The sequence below is a fragment of the Rhinoderma darwinii genome, chromosome 8 (genome assembly GCF_050947455.1).
Source record: "Rhinoderma darwinii isolate aRhiDar2 chromosome 8, aRhiDar2.hap1, whole genome shotgun sequence".
Taxonomy (NCBI): domain Eukaryota; kingdom Metazoa; phylum Chordata; class Amphibia; order Anura; family Rhinodermatidae; genus Rhinoderma; species Rhinoderma darwinii.
Window position 1 is genome coordinate 15,745,317 of NC_134694.1, and position 22,743 is coordinate 15,768,059.

At 42.1% G+C, this 22,743-nt stretch overlaps 1 protein-coding gene across 2 annotated transcripts; it reads right to left on the reverse strand.

The window, feature by feature from the left end:
- Positions 1 to 1,660: 1,660 nt before the first annotated feature.
- Positions 1,661 to 22,289, reverse strand: SYP (synaptophysin). 2 transcript variants are annotated; one of them, XM_075835279.1, is made up of 7 exons: positions 22,184 to 22,289; positions 18,644 to 18,709; positions 14,398 to 14,522; positions 13,102 to 13,300; positions 11,328 to 11,519; positions 8,209 to 8,545; positions 1,661 to 2,569 (listed from the first exon to the last, which is right to left on the reverse strand). In XM_075835279.1, the coding sequence occupies exons 1-6, from the start codon at positions 22,199 to 22,201 to the stop codon at positions 8,213 to 8,215; spliced, it is 933 nt and encodes a 310-aa protein (XP_075691394.1). In that variant the 5' UTR covers positions 22,202 to 22,289; the 3' UTR covers positions 1,661 to 2,569; positions 8,209 to 8,212. The 2 variants fall into 2 exon arrangements, with proteins under 2 accessions (XP_075691394.1, XP_075691392.1); XM_075835277.1 differs by having other exon boundaries at positions 8,194 to 8,545.
- Between the last annotated feature and the right edge of the window lie 454 nt (positions 22,290 to 22,743).

Below are 22,743 nucleotides of genomic sequence, written 5' to 3' on the forward strand. Positions count from 1 at the left end.
CGGAAGCCGCGGCCGGACAGTAAGATTACTACTTCCGGTCGCGGCTTCCGGACTTGTGCACTTGGAGCGGAGGGAGCAGACGGACCGGAGGGAGCGGCGGCGGCAGGAGCAGGTAAGTTATTTCTGTGTATGTACGTGTTTTAGTGTGTGATTACCACTGTATGTTAACCTACTACACTGTGTGTTAGCTCAAAAAATGGCGACACACAGTGTAGGAGGTTTGACCGTTCAATCCCCTCCTTTCTCCTGGCACTAGCCAGGATAAAGGAGGGGGGATTCTGTGAGCTCACTAGAGCGAGTGTGTCTTCTCAAATTTTGCAGCATAAAGCAATGAGGTTGCTTTACCACATGCCAATGCTGCAATTTTGGGAATTGCTCCATCTAGTGACCAGCACTGGGAAATGTTATAAATTAGAATCTAATTCATAATATTTCCTGACTCGTGAAAAAATTAAAAAAATTAGAACAATGTTTAATCACTTATACACTAACTGTTCAACTAAAAAAAAAAATTTTTTTCTAGCGACACATTACCTTTAAGCATATCTGCGTGTAATATCTTTTGATATCACATTATGACATAACTGTGGCTTGTAGTTCTCTTATATCCCGGAATAATGCTCTTCCAGGTCGTTCTGAGTCAATACTGTGGGGGTCCCTACTCAGGAGCAGAATCTACAACACAGCACAATGTTTTTGTTTTTTAATGCGGTTTCAATTGCAAAGTCTGAATACAGTCTTCCTTTACAATTTTTTTTATAGTGGCAAATTGTGTTTTTTTATGATGTTTGTGCTTATTTATTATTTTCCAAAATAGTGTGTTTTTTTGTGTGGCGTTTTTCATATTACAAATTATGTCATTTTATAGGTTCCACTGATGTATTCTGAAAAAAAACATGTGTTCTTTGGATCATGCAAAAAAAATAATAAAGACCCAAAATAAAACAAAACCCACAATAGAAGGTGGATTGTAGTGCGTTCAATATTTCCCTATTGACTTCCACCTAACATCTGGCTGCAGCATGCTGCGGATTTATTAACGTTTACACTGCAGTTTTTTTCCGCAGTGTGGGCATGAGTTTTTCTAAATTTCATCCACTTTGCTGCTACTGTAAAATGCTGCGGAATTTCCGCACACAATTCCGTTGAGGAAACTCTGCAGCTTTTACGCTACGTGGGAACACGGCCTAAGACAGCTGGTTTAGCCACACAGCAATCCCACAGCAATCAGCTGTAATTGACCAGGGAAAGCAGTGGATGGCAATACATTTCAATTAACAGATGTCCATGGTAAACTAGGATGGGCCTGTACACTACAGCCACTATGTCAGATCTCTGCTCTATTTCAGTCCTGAGTGGGGAACCCCATCTTTTTAATATCCATATGCCCTAATAGGGGTTTTGTAGCGTGACAGGTGTCTATTAATAATATTATTCCGCAGCGTTATACACAGATCATTCACTGTCCCAAATGGGGCTAACAATCCAATTTCCCTAGCTTACAATTCATAGGAAGCCTATCAGTATATTTTTAGAGTGTGGGAGGACCATACAAACTTCATACACTGTTGCCCTTGGTCCTAGGACCCCAGTAGACAACAGTGCTGACCACTGAGCCGCTACAGCTATATTAGTCACGATAAAACACACAGACGCACCGTTTGTTCCAGCCTGTCTTTATTTTCCAGTCAGGATTACAACACGCAACGTTAGTGTCACAAACACAATATACAGCACAAGGGGGTACCAGGCATAGGCGATTTTGGGGTGGAGCAGATGTGCACATGAAGCGGGCAGTAACGGGCAAGAGAAAAACAGGGGGTGTTCACACTTCAGTACCCAGAGTGCACGTAGAAGGGATTATCTGACCATCTGTACGTTCTTGGTTCCGTTGCTTTACTAATCCGCACCAGAGCTGGTGTCGTTTGACATGGCCGCCTCCACTGTCCCGACCTACCTATTCTACACATGGCAAACTGGCCTCTAAGTGTTAAATTCTTCACCGATCCCTTTATTGTGCAAGAAGGGCCTACAATGCATTGCAATGTGCAAACGTCACAGATTGCTAAAGGAAATCTAGAACTAACCAGAAGCTTAAAAAACAGTGCGCATAGCGAGGGGCCCCTGGAAATCTATTTCCCTGCCAGGAGGACTGATGGGTAGGTCAAAGTCCATCACTCCGTAACATTACAATACTGGGGGAACAGTTAACATGATGCGATGCAGCCCTGCCCGCCTGGCAAGGAAAGAGATTGGCAGAGATATTCCGCAGAACTCTTGGTAGCAAAAGGGCAACATAGCAATGCTCTGCATGGTTCTGGTAAAGAGGGCGGGAAGGGTAACACAGCAATGCTCTGCAGGAAGACAGTCTCTGGTAGAATGAGATGGGATTTTTCCTGTGTTTTGGTACAGATATATATCATTAAATATATTTATATATTATATATTATATAAACATCACGGACACGACATTCTCCCATTAATATTCACTCGGGCAGCTGGGCTGCATCACTGCACATCAGAATATCACAACCTGAAGCTTGAGCTCACTGATCGGCTGCGGAGAAGCCTGCAGGAAAGATAGAACGGGAAACCAGGGCGTAAAGCAACAGGGGAAGAGAAAAAGAAAAGGATAAATGAAAGAAGAGAATCGTTAAAGATAGGCAAAGATGTCAAGATTTCCCCTCCCTCATCAGACGAATTATCCCACATTTATCCAATACTGTAACGTTCTTCTTTCAGCTGCATGCAAAGACATTTAGATATGATCGGAATCATCTACTATCTAGAAAACGGCTCCTTTGTAATAAAAATCCTTCAGATTCTACAAATCGGTTCTATAAGATTAGAAAAAATAGCCTGTTTTTTTCCAGAAACAGCGCCAAATTTGTACTTGGGTTGCGTCCGGTATTGCAGAGTAGCCCCATTAACTTGAATGAGGCTGAGCTGCAATACCAAGCACAGTCTATGAACAGGAGTGGCACTGTTTGGTCGGAAAGGGGCAGATCCTATTTTCTAATCTTATACTGTCCCTTTGTGTTGCCCTAAAAGTGTCACTCTCAGCTGCCCCAACTACCACATGCCAATTTATAGTAGTACTTTTTGAGTCTCCTCAGCTTCCAGAGCCTGGCTGGGGCTACAACCTCTGCACCCCATATAGCTACATCACTTACCTTAAGAGATATTTAGATATGAATTTCTGGAAATATTACATATGTAATAACATGACCATAGGAGAGATAATAAATGAGAGTGGGGTAGATACAGGCGGAGGGATGTAGTGTGGGGGGGGGGGGGATTGGAAAATGCCAGTTTTCAGTAGTAATAATAAGACATGACGTGGCAATTTAGGGAGAGGTAGTAGAAGAAGATACGATAGTGGTGGAGACATGGCAATACATGAAGGGGGATGGGTGCAGACTTAAGAAAGTGAGACAGGCAATGTGATATGTGAGTGGGAGAGAGAAGGGGAGCGATGCGGAGAGAGAAGAGGAGCAATGCGGAGAGAGAAGAGGAGGGGGCATAAGAGGAGACAAAAGGTGGGATACAGAGAAATTGGGTGGAGGGGAGACAAAGAGATGGAGATCAGTGAGAAGACCATAAGGTGCGCAGAAGGAGCAGAATCACAGAGAGAGACAAGGAGATGAGACGCAGATACTGATAGCGATTGTGATAAGGATGACATATGGAGACAGTCAGCAGGAGGAGAGGTAAGAAGGATATTCATATCCTTGAGGGGAGGGGGTGAATTGGGGCAGGATGACTGACGAGGTGGTTGGTCCATCGAGAGAAGATAGAAGAAACGATCAATGGGATATAGTGGAAAAAAAAACATAAAAAAAATATATATATATATATATATATATATATATATAATATTTGCCCACGTACACCCAGCTTAAAGAGGTTTTACAAAAAGAAAAAATACTTAGGCGGTTGTCAGTTTTAGAAAACCCATTTTCATACGCACTATTAGGACATATAGATGTAGTAAAGGGGTTCCCCCCTCTCGGCTGCGTTTTTTTTGTGACGAGTAACTGGCTACAGACACCTTATTGATTCCAATGGCGCTGAGTAATGTTCATTTCCCCTGTCATGATAGAAGCGCTCACCTGCCAAAACAGAATATCCTTGTGGGAACTTTACATAGGTAGAGGTTGTCTAAACTGGAAAACCCCTTCATCGTACAACGAAATGTTACCAAACCTTCTAATAAATTTTAACATATAGTATATCACCAAGATCTCTGTTTTCTGTAAGTGAACAGTGAAGCATTCTCGTTTACATTCAGGTGCTGCAAACCCGACTTCTGACAGCTGAGAGTTTGCTACAATTGTATCCAGTTAAGTAAATCTGATACATTGTAACAAACTATCAGGACAAAAGCACGGATGTATTTAGCTCACAGAGGATTGTCTACACTGGATACCATTGCCGCAAACCCTAAACTGTAAGAAAAAAAAATTGGTCTGTACAGATTCTAAACCCCAATGTAAACAAGAATATTTCCATTCACTGATTGCAAACAGAGATCTTGAAAATGATGATGTAGGGGGGAAAAAATACAGAAAATTCTTATTCTGGTAAAATGACGAGAATTACACAAGTGGCAACCTAGGTGATATAGATCGCTATGAAAGTAAGGAATATCGACTCAAGCAATGTAGAAAATGAGCAGTTGTCAATTAGGTTGTGGCTTTAATTTTCATAGGGCTCTCTGGAAAAATCTGATTGGTTGCTATGGGCAACTACTCCACCTTTCCGTAGCATTAGTATTGCTAAATGTCCCCCAATATCTTATTTGGGGACAGCATACCTCAATACTAGTAGAAGCCCTGTTCCCATCCAGTGAATCCCCATCACACACAGCAGTAATGTCCATTCGCAAAAAAATGTCCGTGATTTTTTTGGGTTTAAATCCGTGACTACAACTGGGAAAATGCAATTTCGAAAAATATAAGGTGTGCAATAAAGGAATATAGGGAACACAATAGGTAACATTTCCTAGAAAGTATCCTATAATGCAGTATTTGCAGCATTTGTTTCTACAATTTCCCTCACACCCTCTGCGATTTTTTTTTCCTGCATGTGAATACTTTTTGGATGTACTGTATTGCGCAAACAAATCTGTTACATCTGCCTTAGACCTTGTGACCCCGACCGTACTGTGCAGCTGCAGCCTTTGGCACTGTAGACCACCAACTCCTACTTAAAGGGCTCTGTCACCAGATTATAAGTGTCCTATCTCCTACATAATCTGATCGGCGCTGTACTGTAGATAACAACAGTGGTTTTTATTTTGAAAAACGATCATTTTTGACAAAGTTATGAACAATTTTAGATTTATGCTAATTCGTTTCTTAATGGGCAACTGGGCGTGTTTTTACTTTTTCCCATTGAGCGTTGTGAAGAGAAGTGTATGACGCTGACCAATCAGTGACCAATCAGTGACCAATCAGCGTCATGCACTTTTCATTGTTCCAGCCCAGCTTCTTTCACTGCACAGTGTGATTGTCTCTCATGGTCGCTCTGATTCACTCTCGTCTTGACTACTGTAACTCATTATTAGTTGTTCTGCCCCTCACTAAACTTTCCCATTTCCAATCTATCCTCAATGCAGCATCCAGGGTCATCTTTCTGACCAACTGCTACACCAACACCTCTACCCTGTGCCAATCACTGCACTGGTTGCCCATTCATACCCACAAAGCTCTCCACAGTGCTGCACCTCCTTACATCTCCTCCCTCATCTCTGTCTACCACTCTACTCATGCTCTACGTTCTGCCAACAATTTTATAATAATATCCTCCATAATCCGAACCTCCCACTCCCGTCTCCAAGATTTTTCTCGTGTTGCACCCGTTCTCTGGAATGCGCTACCCCAGACAATCAGATTAATTCACAACATCCATAGTTTCAAGCGTGCGCTGAAAACACATTTTTAGACGGGCCTATAACATTCTCTAATCTGAATCCTTTCCCTGGCCCCCCTTTTACAATAGTCATCAGAACTTGACCCCTCATTCAGCAGTATCCCCCACACGCCTTGCACCCTAATGCCCTTCACGTCTGTCATACAAAGATACTGGCTGGTGACCGGCTCATAAGTGTATAAAAGATGGCTGGACATTTTGTGTCTCCCTTATTTCCTCAAAGATTGTAAGCTCCTGCGATCAGGGCCCGCACTCCCCTTGTCTGATTTGTTAATCAGTTTTGTCATTATGTAATGTCTGATATTGTCTGTACATGTTCCCTCTAAATTGTAAAATGCTGCAGAATATGTTGGCGCTATATAAAGATTATTATTATTTTTGTAGCCAATAGAGTTTATATGGGATGTCATATCTCAGACCTTTCCCCTCCCAGAAGACCTGATAATTGTGGGGTATACAGTCTGAGGAATTGCACCAGAACCAGGAGGGGGACCCCATTTTGCTATTGGTGTAGGGCCCACTCTCTTCTATGTCCACCTTGGACATTACCGCAATACTTTTTCCCTTTGAGTTACAATTTTCTAGAACTGCTTCTTTAAGAGGAGTTGGTCATCAGATTTTAGCCACCCAAATGGCTGACACAGCAAGTTAGCAATAGGGTAAAACAGCGGAAACATATCAGTGTTTAATATCTTAGTGTTTGCATCAAAGTAAAAAAAGATGTTATTCTGCCACGCGTAGTGTCCGCCGAACCACGAAGTGTCCGGCATCATGAGCCGCAACCATTCCCCTCCCCAGTTGATTGACGGCTCGGCTTGTCTTCATCGTCATGCAGTACAAGTGGCGCCCTTAATCAACTGGGGAAGGAAGTGGTTGGAGCTTGTGATGCCGGACACCCTTGTACGGCAGATACGGTCCGGCACAACAAAACATTTTTTTATTTTTAAAACATTTTTTTTTTTTTTTACCCTGATGCAAACACGAAGATATTAATCACCTGTATGTTATGCTTTGCCCTATCGATAACTATCGGTGTTAGCCACTTGGTAAGCTAAAATCTGAGGACAGACTCTCTTTGATAAAAGAACTTCACTGCCAATAGTTAATATTCAGAATGCGGGTTGGCCATGTTTCTAGCATGGTTTATGCACTGCAGTCCTGCGTCAGTCAGTTATAAATGCTAGACCCAAGAGCTTATATTCCACACAATGAAGATTAAGTGATACATTTTCTGTAAGGGATTAATTGAACCAATTAATTAATACCTCACTCTCCAGCTCGATGTCTAATGTTTAACATCCTTAAAGGGCTTGTCCACACACGGACAACTGATGACCTATTAGTTCCGACTCCGAATATTGCATACCCTGCATAACATCCGGCGCCCGGAGGCAGCTGATCGGTGCGGGGTCTGGGTGTAGGACAACCACCAATTATATTCTGATGACCTATCCTGTGGACAGGTCATCAGTTGTCCGTGCGTGGACAAAGCTTTCTGAACAATGTTTATGTGTCTTTAAGTGCTGCTTTAGGTTTTCTATTGCCACTATCAGCCCTTGCAGACGTTCATTGGCTGCTTAGCAAGCGGGACGTAGATCCAGAGCAAGGGTGTCCTACAAACGGTGTCCGAGACTTATAAGATATGAACATATGTATATAATTACACATCAATGGAATTTTCCGTAAATAATATTTGCATAAACATCACATTCTGATGTCACCTGATGATATACAGAGATAAGTGGTGCTGCATAGACGCTGCTCATCCCTTCCAGCAGAAGGTCTGTCAGCGAACAATAATTCCTTCTTCTGTGCCATTCACTGACGGGTATAGTTCCTTCACTCTTTAAAAAGAGGTTCTTCAGCAGATGCAGTGTGTATTATACAGTGCTTCATCTGCTGCAGATCATTATACACACCTCAGCTGCTGCACACCATCTTTTTGAAAAGCATCAGGACATTTCATATCAATTGTGGATAATTGTGGATGCTTACTACTACTGCTACTACTACTCTTTAAATAAGAGGTTCTGCAGCAGATGAGGTGTTTACAATAAGGAATAATGTACCCTTTACTATATATTATAAAGAATATTAGAAGTCACCTGCTCTCCTTTATATGGTTATGGAAGTCCGGTCACATTTATATGGTTACTTAGGTTTCCATTGCATAGAAAAAAATCTGTTTTCTTTTGGCAGAATTTGGGATTTCCATGAACCTATAATTATTCTAGGACAGATGATATTAGTTTTGCTTACCATCGAGACACTCACCAGCTCACATCTGGTTGGAGAAAGAGGTTGGGACACCTTGCTGGGTATATCCCCCTTGGCTGTAACCCTGTTGGTTGTATTCAGGCTGTTGGCCGTAATAGTCGGGTTGATATCCTCCTTGTTGTCCATAAGAGTCCTGCTGAGCGTAGCCCTGAACCTGGCCCTGGCCCTGAACCGGGCCCTGGCCCTGACCCTGACCCTGGGCGTAGGTGTCTGGAGCGGGCTGTTTCTCCTGGGCTGGTGGTGGGTACTTCATGAATGGAGCTGTCCATCCGGTTTCTTTGAATACGAACCAGACGTTTCCAAGCCAGATTATGCAGTTCAGAAATCCGAAGGCCTAGAAAAGAGGAAACACTGCTACAAAAATACCTAAAATGCATCATAAAAAGGTCTGTTTATAGGGGTCTTCAAAATGTCTGTCTTGTTTAAACGGTTATTCCCACCATATATGTCTGATACTTGCGTTCTAGCGCTTGGACCCACATCTTTCTCTAGGATGGGGGTCTACTATTTCGATCAGACATTTATGCCATATCCCGTGGATATGCCATAAATGTCTACGGTTGGAAGAAACTCCAACTTTAGTTGTACCAGTAATGCATTTCCCTACACTATACATTCAAAATCTGACATTTGGTAATCCAGAAATTCCGATAGCCTGGCACATGTGACAATCTTCTATTTCACAGGATCAGAAGTATTACACTAGACAGAGGTAAACTTCACTAGTGAAAGAAGCAGCATATTATGTGTCAGCATTTTGTTATGGTCTCGTTGTCTACTAATACAGAATATTTAACCAAATAAATCACTAGTGAAAGGAATTATAAAAGGGATATTCCAGTTTCAGCAAAAAAATGTGTCCAGCACATGATCAGGACAGATTTTTATTCTCTGGGTGTTAACAATGAAAGTTCCTACTGAATTACAGCAAGCAGAGATCTTGAAACCCATGAGGCATTGATACAGAAAGTATATAGGAACATTGTAAAGCTTTTAGGGGCGTTCACTACTGAATTGGAGACTTTGTTAGGAGCTTCCGTCACAGATTCCGTGGTTTTTGCCAGACAAAACAGCGCAACATGCTGGAAACCATGTCGGAGACCCGACAAAACCCATAAGTCAATGGGTTCCATTGGGCGCCGATGGTTTCCGTCATGCAATGGATCCCGAGCTTCCAGTAATTTTGTGGTTCTGCTCCTGAGACAAATTTTTGTACTCACCGTAAAAACTTCTTCTCGTTGTATTCATTGGGGGACACAGCCCCATAAGTATAAGCCCTTGTCACTTGGAGGAAGAAGTATAAGTTTCGCCCAGGCAGGCCGTACCCTTCCCTCCCCCTTCTGAAATGCAACGTACCGAAGTGCTGATGACAATTGCCGTCAATTCCTCTGCTCTATAGTGAATGGCACCCTTGGATCTTCCAGGAACTGTATCCCCACCAGGCAATTACACCCCTTACTGGGCACCCACTCAGACATGAATGTAATACAGGTGCTTTTTTTGCACCCATTTAAAGGACGCAACACCAGGACCTCCTGAGGTTCATCGGAACCGGAGTTAGGCATGTATTTGGCCTACGTTTTAAAATATACGCTGGGAAAAGCTCCCGACGTATACGTTAAACATAGGCTGTGAAGGATGTTTTAACCCAGACATCCGTCACCATAACGTATAATGGTGTACATTAAACTTATACGTCATGAACTCTCATGACCTGGTTTATGACATATATGTTAAACACATACCATTATAGTCCACGGATGCAACTATTAGACATCCGTTTATTGCAAACACCGCCCATAGACTAGATTGGTAAACATTTAAACGTATACGTCATGAAATGCCATTGAAAAGCCCATGATGTATACCTGTGACTGATACCATACAGTGTCATACGTCACTCATAGGCCACCCTGCGGTATTCATTTTTTTGTGGGATCCCTCCTCAGGATGAAAAAGCATAGTCGTAAACCAGCCCGGAGCCTTCCCCACCAACATGGTAAACGTAGATCAAGAACGTGTCGTGGACAGAGCCGTAGCGCGCCGTAGAAGCCTTTGATGCTCTAACTCTGGTAACGATGAACCGCGGGGGGTCCGGGTGTTTCATCCAGAATACAGGAGCAAAAAAAGCTCTCATCATACGTGTGAAAATGGCCTAATTAGAGTGCTGCAAAACCTTTTTGGACTGATAAAATTGGCTCCTGGAGAAGTTTAAATGAATCCCAAAGTTTACATTATTTTATCCATCCCTATGCATATATTCAATTGGAAACTAACTTAGTGGCATTCATATGTAAGGGCTAATTCAGATGAACGTGAATAACGTCCGTGTGCTGCGCAGGGAAATCACACGCAGCACAAGGACCCATTGATTTCAATGGGGCCGTTCACACATGCAGGAGTTTTCACGCAGCGTGTGTCTGTTGCGTAAAACTCACTGCATGTCCTATATTAGCGCGTTTGTACGCACCTATCGCCCATTGAAGACAATGGGTGCGTGAAAATCACACACAGCACAAGGATGCACATCCGTGTGCTGTGCATGATTTACGCATCAATTAAATTGAAAATAATAATAAAAAAAAAATATGTGCTTTGCGAGTTCGTGAATAACGGACCAGAGTCTCGGCCGTTGAAACGCTTGTGTGAATGTAGACTAAGTCTGCGGGGATAAATAAAAACTGTTACGGTGAATAAACCATTTTCACTTAAAATAAATACACATATAATAATATATGTAAGGCTAGGTTCACATTTGCAGAAATAACCAACTGACATCCGTTTCATCAGATTTTCAGTCCCAAAAAATTGCGGACCCTCTAAGAGACCGATCATGGCGAAATGATGAAAACTGATGCACTTTGGGATCAATTTGAGTCCATTAGAAATTAAAAGGATCTGTCAACCTACCCATCATGAACCATATTTATTTATTTTAAATTGCAAGTGTGAACGCACATCCTAAAGAGGTACTGCTTTGTAGCTTTACAAAAAATAAAAAACTGTAAAGAACAGAATGACCACTAGGTGTCACTTGTGTGTATAAGTAATTGGCGAGTACCTATGAATAAAAACAAGATGGGACAGGCAGCAGTCCGGCTATAAATCTTACTCACCACAGAGGTATTAAGCCCGGACATAATAGGATCCCTCACTTCTTGACATTTGTTTTCTGGGTTCTCACATGCGGGGATCCGAACCTTGATCAACTCGGGGTCGGTAGCCATCTTAATGTCAGACAAGCCCTTGGCCCATGCACTTGAACTTACCAGCCACAGAAAGGTAAAAACAGCTGTCACTATACAGTCCTACAAGGAAAAAGATGGAAAGTGTAAATGAACAAAAAAAACTGGGGAGGGAGGGTAGTATTCATGAAAAAAATATGTGTGCTGCTTTACTGGACTGAAGGGAGTCCATTAAATTCATTTTTGTCCACAGATATATGGACAATTTGCTAATTTTTTGCTATGCTCTCTTAGCCCAGTTCCAGATGTCGGTTTTATAGCGACATTTTAATGTCCGTATTACGGCCACAAGACTCTGACACCCTGTACTTTTAGTGAGCCAAACATAGATCATCATAGAACCCTGTCTAAAACCTATCTAACCCTAAACGCTTTTCCAGAATAGCCGTAAAGGTTAATGTTCATGTACCAGTCAATGGGGTAAAGCGTAATCAAAATGCCAAAGGAATTGGATTTGTTAAGATTTCTTAATATCAAATTTACTTAATGCCAAGTTCACTTGCCCTTTTGTAATCAAAACACCAAATGAAACATGCCCAATAAAATGCCCCTTCTGAAATATACCCATATCGTACAGGTTAGCTGAACCTTACAGGCCATACACAGGCTATAAGATGAATTACTTCTATTCAGCAGGAGAATTCGGGGGCCTCTACACCTACTGGAAATGTGCCACGTGGCCAAAAACTGCAGGCGATGGTTACATGTGCTTCACATGTACAAGACACACACAAAAAACAAAATTGAAAAATTGTGGTAACTGATGGTAAAACAGTGTATGGTTTTGTCACACAGCACACTACCGGTAGGTGTACAAGCACTCTTAGGCCTCCTTCACACAGGATTATTGTCTGGCATTTTAAACTGCAGGTAACGTGCATTTTTTATGGTGTTTTACATGCTTATTTGGCAGCATTTTTTATGTAGTGTCATTTTGTACATGCGTTGTTTTTTCTATCCTATAGAGAAAATTAACAGAAAAAAAAGCCATAATTCTAGTAAAAATAAGTCAAAATGCTTTGCACGCAGCCTTTTAAATAATTCACTATAAACTTTAGAGTAACATTTGGATGCACCGTTTTTGACCTAATAAACATGAAAATGCCACGAAAAACACATCAAAATGCTATGTGTGAAATATACATGTCATTTTGGATCCAAATAAAGGAGAAGATACAAAAGAGAGAAGTATTAGTCTTTCATTTTATATTTTTACTTCTTTTTGGATCCTCTCTTTTCTTTGGCTCAAAAAAGGGCATGTGTGATTCCAGTCTTAGGCCTGGTATCACACACAACAGTTTTGATGCAGTTCTTGGATCATTTTTTAGAAGGCTTGAGAAAGCGCGTCTATGCGAAACAGCTGTTGCCCGGGAACGTGTGCATATCTCCGTCGTCCCCCACTTCTCATTGAGCAATAAAGCATATGAAAACATCATAGTTGGGTGAGGGCGGCTCTACTTCTTTCTTCATTCATTGTGATATTTATGAACTTTTCTTGCCGAACCAGCGCCTCCCTCGACACACACCGAGTCAGTGTACGCGTGCCCGGGCAGTGATCTGCCAAACGCCCGGAGGACTATTGATTGCTTAATCTTCAACACAAGTTTTGCTTAGTTCCCATTTCCGATAATAAAGTGTGACTTACGATCATGGGGCCTTTGTTGTTCTCACGATATTTGTTCTGTAGGAATATGTAAGTGACCAGTGCTCCAAGAGAGTAAAGAAAGGCGAACACTGCTATTGTGACAAAAAACTCTGCAGCGGAGGAATAATCCCCAAGCAAAAACACCTTGGTTGTAGCACTGCCCCGACATGTTGGAGCTTCAAAGTACTCCTGGTGCAGCCTAAAAGACAGGAGAGACAACAGGTTGGAGAACATTGTGATGTAAAGCGGATCAAGGGGAACATCAAATCCCAAAGAAGAGAAGCTTTCTATTTATAAGAGGGGATATGAAGTCCATGCTTCCGATTTCATACGTTTTTTTTGTAACATGGTCCATCGGATGCAGCATTATGGAAATATTCTAGAACACCTCCATAATATTGTGCCGTATGGAGGTGCCATATGGTGGCTAATGCAGCCATACAGGCCCTATGCACACATCGCTGTTAAAAAAAAAGCCGAAATGTTCATAACATTTGGGCTGCGGACTTCCAGTTACAGCACCATAATATATGCCAATGAACAATAGATAGCTGGCCATTGTAAACGCCATGTACCTGCTGGACAGTAGCGAGGGATTTTACATTTTCCGCTGAAATCATATTATAGTAAGACTCATGTGGCAAAAGAATGCAATACAACTAAGGGGCCGTTAACATTTGCATTGGAGCCTCCGACACAGATTCCGTTGTTTTTGCTGGACAAAATATTGCAGAATTCTGCGCTATTATGTCCGGAAAAATAATGGATGCTATGTTGGAGACTTGGCGGAACCTGCGATGGATACCAAGCTTCCGGTATTTTCGTTGTTCTGCTCCTATGACGGAAACGCCGACCATAGATGTGAACCCAACCTAACGTTATATCAAGGAACTGCTATTTGGACAGTTCCCGAATATATTTTTATGAAGCACCTCCAAATGTTGAGTGTAAGACCCCATGCACACGACCGTAATTTTCATCCGTAATTACAGATGAAATTGTGGACCCATTGATTTGTATTGACCACGGATTCCATTTCCGTATATATTTACGGATGTGTGTCCGGGCCGTAGAAACGATCCGCAAAATATAGAACAAGTCCTATTCTTGTCCACACTTGCGGCACACACTCGCCCATCGGAGTCTATGGACGCTTCCGCAATTGCGGGCGGCTACGTATGTGTGTCTGTAGCCATCGGGTCTGTATTTGCAGACAGTAAAAACTTACTGTCGTGTGCATGAGGCCTAAGTTTATGAACAATAATATCTAGAAGCGCAGAACAACCGAACACTCACTTAAATGGATATTCAAAGTCCACTTTAATATTAGGCTTGCTCTCAGTTTTGTTGCTACAGTCGATGCTCAGGGTGAAATGTCCAGAGTAACTTCCACATGTCGCGAAGGCAAAGATAGAAAACAGCTGTAAAAAAGAGAGAAAGACATCAGGAGAAGGCAGTGTGACAAGAAGAAAGGAAGACGGAAGAAAGCGGCTACAGTGACGACACTCATGCTTTTAAGGTAAAGAATAAAACATTAAGGCCCTGTTCACACGGCGTGTACTTGACAAAAAATGCTTGATAAAGCTTGCAATTCAAATCAATGAGAAGGTCCACAATTAGTACATATAACGCATTTTTTTTACGCAAGCGTATTTAAAAAAAAAAGCATTGTGTAAAAAAGAAGCATCAAGTCAATTCTTTGACACGTAAAACGCACCATAGTCAAAGGGAGTCCTAATGGGGCGCACAAAACATGTGGAAAACGCAACAAAAATGCCTGTATTTTAAAAAGCGCTTCACAAGAAACGCTAGCGTATTTGACACGTTTACACGTCTGGTTTTTTTTGAGCGCCGTGTGAACATGCCCTAAAGGGATTTATTCCAAACCCATTTAATACACATCAATAGGATATGTCTGTTTGTGACGGCATGACCTGGTGTCTCCCCAGTGCGGCCGATGGGAGCCATTTATTTGTGGGGTCACAACAGTCTAACCCCCATTGACAAAGAATTTATTACATATTCTATTGACACACATGTATGTGGTAGGAACACCCCTTTTAGATTAAGACTAGTAAATACAGACTATAGAAGGCCCCATCTTTCAGCTACATCAAATAATCAGGCATTATAAGCGAAGGTACTCGATATTGAGAAGAGAAAGGAGGAATGGGATTGGACGAAGTAGTGGAATCTGAGGATTGGCAGATGTCCCATTAAAAATCTAATTTCACATGGATACCATGAAGGCCCATCAGCACGTCCACAGTCCCGCAGGTTATCAGATCACTTCTATAGCTAAATGAGAAAGATTACATTATGACTTTTCTATTTATGCAATTCTCTAATATTATCCTTAAAGTGGCTCCATAGGAGTTGCTATAGGGAGGATCAATGCCTATGACACCTGCACCAACTTGTCCACATGGAAATGATACTATAGACCTCCTGTACAAATATCTAGTAGAATGATGCTGGAAAGACAAAATGGAGGGTTAGTGGTAATTTCATCCTCTCAGAAGAAAACCAACCTCACTCAAGAGCTTAGAAAATGGATGGCATAGTTTGGTGGAGAGCATGGTGACTTAGTGGGTGGCATAGTTTGGTGGAGAGCATGGTGACTTAGTGGGTGGCATTGTTTGATGGAGAGCATGGTGACTTAGTGGGTGGCATGGTTTGGTGGAGAGCATGGTGACTTAGTGGGTGGCATAGTTTGGTGGAGAGCATGGTGACTTAGTGGGTGGCATTGTTTGGTGGAGAGCATGGTGACTTAGTGAATGGCATTGTTTGGTGGAGAGCATGGTGACTTAGTGGGTGGCATGGTTTGGTGGAGAGCATGGTGACTTAGTGGGTGGCATTGTTTGGTCGACAGCATGGTGACTCAGTAGGTGGCATAGTTTGGTGGAGAGCATGGTGACTTAATGGGTGGCATTGTTTGGTGGAGAGCATGGTGACTTAGTGGGTGGCATTGTTTGGTCGACAGCATGGTGACTCAGTAGGTGGCATTGTTTGGTGGAGAGCATGGTGACTTAGTGGGTGGCATTGTTTGGTGGAGCGCATGGTTACTTAGTGGGTGGCATTGTTTGGTGGAGAGCATGGTGACTTAGTGGGTGGCATAGTTTGGTGGAGAGCATGGTGACTTAGTGGGTGGCATAGTTTGGTGAAGAGCATGGTGACTTAGTGGGTGATATAGTTTGGTGGAGAGCATGGTGACTTAGTGGGTGGCATTGTTTGGTGGAGAGCATGGTGACTTAGTGGGTGGCATTGTTTGGTGGAGAGCATGGTGACTTAGTGGGTGGCATAGTTTGGTGGAGAGCATGGTGACTTAGTGGGTGGCATATTTTGGTGGAGAGCATGGTGACTTAGTGGGTGGCATTGTTTGGTGGAGAGCATGGTCACTTAGTGGGTGGCATTGTTTGGTGGAGAGCATGGTGACTTAATGGGTGGCATTGTTTGGTTGACAGCATGGTGACTTAGTGGGTGGCATAGTTTGGTGGAGAGCATGGTGACTTAGTGGGTGGCATAGTTTGGTGGAGAGCATGGTGACTTAGTGGGTGACATAGTTTGGTGGAGAGCATAGTGACTTAGTGGGTGGCATTGTTTGGTGGAGAGCATGGTGACTTAGTGGGTGGCATTGTTTGGTGGAGAGCATGGTGACTTAGTGGGTGGCATTGTTTGGTGGAGAGCATGGTGACTTAGTGGGTGGCATTGTTTGGTGGAGAGCATGGTGACTTACTGGGTGGCATTGTTTGGTTGAGGGCATCGTGACTTCGTGAGTAGCATAGTTTGATGAATAGCATGGAGACATTTGGTGGCATAGTTCGTTGGGCAGCATCGTTACTCGGCTGGCATAATTTCACGGACAGCATTGTAACTCAGTGGGTGGCATAGTTGGTGGACAGCATGGTGACTCAGTGGGCACTATGTAAGTGCTAGATAATAAACAAGAATATTTAGAAATGTAATACCATTAGAGAAATGTAGAACTTGGATTGAGACATATGAAGAATCATATGTAAATCTGTTATTAAAGAAAAAATATGTCATGTTATTTTGCTGCCAAATGTTAAGATGATAGGAAGTGGGTGGCACATACGATTTCTTGAGTAAATCTCAAAGTTGGCAGTTGATCTCAACAGACCCATCTTGTGCCTGTTTCTCTGCTACATTTTGATGCCAAGAAATATTTGTTTTACATATAGTCATATCTAAACGCCACAGAATATGGGTTCAGTAATTGTAGGGTTAAAAGCCCAATAATGCACGTCTGCTGTGTGGTACTTCACCCCTTCTGCGGATGAAAAAGCGGGGGGGCAGGTGGGGTGACATGCGGTAGCTGTGCACAGAGGGCAGACTGGGCCGGATTTATGCTGCTGGTAATCCACAGAAGGATTGTGACCTCCTGCATCTCCAGAGACTGATGAGTATTTTTAGAGCATCGGCCATAGCAAACAGTAAAGAGGATTACAATGTAACCCGGGGTGTGAGAATGCACAAATCAGAGCGCTAGACAAAGCCGATGCCAACTAGAAGATACAGACAGCGGACGAAAACCTAATACAGACAATTCCGAATAGTGTATATATATATGTGCACCCCTCCGAAGAGTCTGGGGCGCTAAACAAGTGGCAAAATGTCTGCAAGTCATTCGGTAGGATCCAATGGCCCGCCACCTCTTTTACGTGACATAGAAGTGAAGGGGAAGAAGCTCTCCTAGCCCGGGTTGAAGCACTAAAATCCTTTGAATCCATGGAAAATGCCGGATTATCAAACTTTCTGGATTATTGGTAACAGACATAAAATATACTGACTCTCCAGTAATGCGGCACGTTGTAAAGTGCTAATATGAAATATATCAGTACTCTATTGGACTATCAACATTTCTGGATTATCAAATGCCAGATTAAAGGAATTTTACTGTATAAGTGAGATTTTATATATGTACCGTATAGACTATATAAGAAAGTTCCAGTTCAGCAGTTACCAGAGCCTAATAAAACTGGACAAAATGGCCTCCTAAGTATGAAGCCCTCATGATGGGCACAGTTATTACATTACAGGCCGTTGTTTGCCCCATTTATGAAAACAGTAAATGGAGGAATATATTTATAAATCCGAAATGTTACATGGAATAATTCCCGCCGTGATGATTTATAATTTATTTAAGACGTAAATGAACAAGGTTTTCTCCCAACATGTCACGCAAAGTGTCTGCATGAGCAGCCAGCTATACAAGGGCAAGACACGAAACACATTGAGGGAAGATTCCTAAAAAAAATGTCTTTGTTGGCCATAGCAACCAATCACAGCACAGCTTTCATTTTTCTAGAGCACTATAAGAAATTAAAGCTGTGCTGTGATTGGTTGCTATGGGCAACAGACAGTTTCTCTGTTAGGACAGTTGTTATGAATCTCCCCGTACAATGCCATGGAAGGTGGTGGCCATATATGAATACATAATAACACATGGATAAGATACAAGGTCACATATACATGCACAAATAGGTTAATGTATATGTATATATTAATAAAAATCACTCACCCATTCGAGAACTTTGATGAATCCCAAAGGCTCCTTCACTATACGAAACTGCCCCCCTGCCACCAGCTGTGGAAGACAAGGGGGGGGGGTTAGCACGGAGCATACATAATATATACATCAGTGTGCCGCTTTCCAAGGTGCTGAAATACCATTTCCCTGCTATACTCACTCTGTCATTTCTATGCAGCTCACTGTGCCATCCCACAGTCACACCGAATACATGGTCGCTGTGTAAGTCATAAAGTAAACCTCCAGGATGTGAAGCCATTTAAGATCTCACTCCGCTCAGATGACAGACCCTCGGCCTTGTCCCTTCAGCGAATTTTTTTTTTTTAGGTAACAATAAATGTAATAAACCAGGACGATGCCAAGTATATGGTGTCAACTAATGTTAACTCAGTGAAATCTTTTATTAATTCAACTGCAAAACACATGCAGGATGAGTCAAAAGTCATAAACCAAACTAGTAAAAGAGATTTATAAACCTTAGCGCAGTTTCTCATAGAAACCAATAAGGTTGCAGCTCTCATCTTTCTAATGCACATTGGAAACAGAACGCAGTGATCTGATTGGCTACTAGAGACATTTGCATCGGTTTATGTTAAAGGGTTAACCCACCACAACAACTAATCACCTATCCACAGGATAACTTGGGTTTCCACCGCTAGGACCCCTGCGATAAAGAGAACGGGGGTCCCGAGTCCCTTGTATGAACGGAGCGGCAGGTCACGCTTTAGTTCCATTCATGCTCTATGGGACTGACGGAGATAGCCGAATACAGCACTCGTGTGGATAGGTGATAAGTTTTTGTGGTGAGATAACCCCTATAAATTGGACATTAATGAAAATTGGGGGTTAGGGGGTGTCTGATTTTAATACCACACTTTTAAATACCCTATTAGGGAATTCTAAGTTAATAGAGGGGGATCCCCTGTTTAGGACCCTCATTTATTAGCCAGAGTAAAGAGTGTCTACAAAGAGTGTCTGTTATTCTGGAGGACCCGCCACTTTCATGCATTGAATGGATAGCCCATTTATTTCACTAGACACTGTGCCATGCTTCATTTTCCCTGTGGTGGCGCTGCAGGGAAACTGGACACTTGCTGCTGGGTTCCACCCCACAGATTAAAGCTGATTAATGGGAATCCCAGTAACGGGACACTCTGTGAGCATCTTATCGTCATGGGACCCTTCTAATTGAAAGGGATTGTCCAAAGTGGAAAACCCCTTTAACATGATGATATATTAGAGCAATGGGGTCTTATATATCAGAAAACTGCCATCTTGATTTGACGTCCTATGGGTATATATAGATTTATATTGACATGCTAATCAGTTACATTATTGTGTCTTATTTCTCAGAGGGACGACACCTATGGACTATTGAATTAGGAAAACAATTCGTACAATAAATATTTGTACAATAATGAGCAATAATGTGTGATAAGAATGAAATGTATGGTTTGGAAAAAGGATAACAGGGTAGGTATCTGACATCGCTTATATGGGTTGGTCACTTTACGGCTATCATTCTGTGTAAACCTAGTTACTCCTTTTGTAAACAGAAGTTTGGTTATCAAGAGGAAAGCACCAGTCCATAAAGGCATTTTCTGGAGACAGTCTGCAGGAACAAGGTAATGTTATCCTTACTGCGGTTTTGCAATCGACTGTCCGTCCATAGGAGCAAAATTAGGAAGATTGAGCGCTGGTATGGTTAACGATAAGAGCATAAAGAACAAGGGACCATGAGTGAGGACTGAGGACCTTCAGCACGTGGAGTCAATGTTGAGGCTGGCATTGACAAAAAAGACCACATGAGAGATGGCATCAACACATTTAGAAGCCATCAGATTAGTCCTAATGGTACAAAGGCTGGAAGACACCATTGATCCTGATGGAGGAAGATCTTTAGTCTGTCACTAGATAGAGGTGAACGTCTTCCATATGTCTGGAGACGGATTCTAGGACTACCAGGTCATTGAGACTTTCTGCTTCTGCCCAGTAAACTTCACACCTTCTCCTCTGTAGCCTGAAGACCCATCCCTTCCTCCTTGAACCTCGGTTAATTATCAAACATATTAATAAAGCTGTCCATTATTCAGGAGAACCAAGCTGGTTCAGGACTTGTATATGTAAAGTCCTTTGTTAAGAAACCTATATGAAATCTCCAAAGGCCACCAGGTGGTCCAAGCAAATACCAACCCCTAGTAAAGTCAGGACATGATCATATGAGGATACCCAGCTCTAGATCTGTGCCAGGAAACATTTAGTATGAATTAATATATGGAATGAGATGTTTACCTAATTTGACATCTATATAACCTTTGTACGCTTACATGCTCCATCTATGGATATTATATATTAATCTGATCATACAGAGACACCAAGTGCGGTCCCTCCAAGAACAATTTCTATGGACTGAGAGCAGAAGATGACTATTAAATCGAATATATAATTTTATGGGGCTAAATTTGCATAAAACTCATGATTTATAGCTCCGGTCGTTACAATGTTTTTTGGCATTATCTTCTTATCTAAACTGGGTCACTCACACTTGGTTCTTCTTCATCAATAAACAAGAAATTTGCATTATTAGTCATTTGCAATTCCGTAAATAGACCTGACTTATTCCATACACCCTGAAATAAAATCAGATTTTTTTTTTTTTCTCAATGACTTCAATTCCGTCAACATAATCATTAACCTTGCCTGTGTCTTCAATGGTTTACCAAATGTCCTTGTGTTGAAATAGGCCACGGCAGAGAGCGTGAGTACAATCTACGGTCTCTGCCATAGTGACCCATACATGTCCTGTAACCCTCAGCAGTCATCATACCATACATGTCCTGTAACCCTCAGCAGTCATCATACCATACATGTCCTGTAACCCTCAGCAGTCATCATACCATACATGTCCTGTAACCCTCAGCAGTCATCATACCATACATGTCCTGTAACCCTCAGCAGTCATCACACCAATAAACATGTACCTCATACTGAAAACCCTGTACGTTGACTCTTAGCTCATCCCCCATAAATACCTCATTGCAATTCTCATTGACAAGACATAGCGTTACAGCCAGGTAGAGCCTACAACATATAAAATCATCATATAAAACATATATTGAGCAGTATCAGTGCATCTTTGTGTATGTCTAACCTATCTATGTACATGTGTGTATGCATTAAACATATAGACAGATGCACATATTTACCAGTATATATATATATATATATATATATATAAATGTATGGGTACAGTATATAAAATAATACAGATCTATAGGTGCATTCACACCTATATGTGCTAATCCTGTCTCCTTCACCTCCCTCCTCTCAGCTGTACCCCTCCTCCCTACCATTTTTCCTTCTCTCTATACCCTCCCTTTCCTCCATCTGTTTCTCTATTATCTCAATGACATCTCCAGTCTAGTCTTCCTTTCTCAGTGCATATTATTCCTTCCAGTAGGATCTACCACAGAAGTGCTTCCCTATTTCTAGCAGGTGTACCCCCCCATTCAATCCCCCCCAAGCTCTTACCTGGTTGACCACGTCCATGTCTGCAGGATGCTGGTGAATCGCGGCAGCGCGGAGGGGGTAGTGCGATTTATCTGCAAGAGCCTCAAATGCGGCGGCTGGGGAGAGAACACTGCTTAGAACAGCTATCAATGGAACGGCCAATGAAAACCGAGACTAGGGGGCGCTGTGATGACGCGTGACGTCAGCCGTCTCCATCTTCATTGAGGGCAGTAATACCATAAATAGGGTTGGGGAAGCCTTGGAGAGTATTGACGTCTACAGTGACCCCCTCAGACCCAAAACACATCCCACAAGTTTGTGTGGGCTCCTGTCTCAGTCATCTGTAGCAGCAGCCATCCTTCATTACAGATCATTACTGAGCTGGCAACTATGTGTGGCCCTCATCTCACTGTACAGAAAAATCTTCAGAATAATAATGCACCATGATCTTGTCTCTACTAATGTAGATTGTATAAAGGCCTGTCTAGTAGTAATATACTATAAATACTTTATTATACCCAATATTGTATATTATATACTAGCAGTACAGCATAAACACACTACAGAATAATAGAATCACA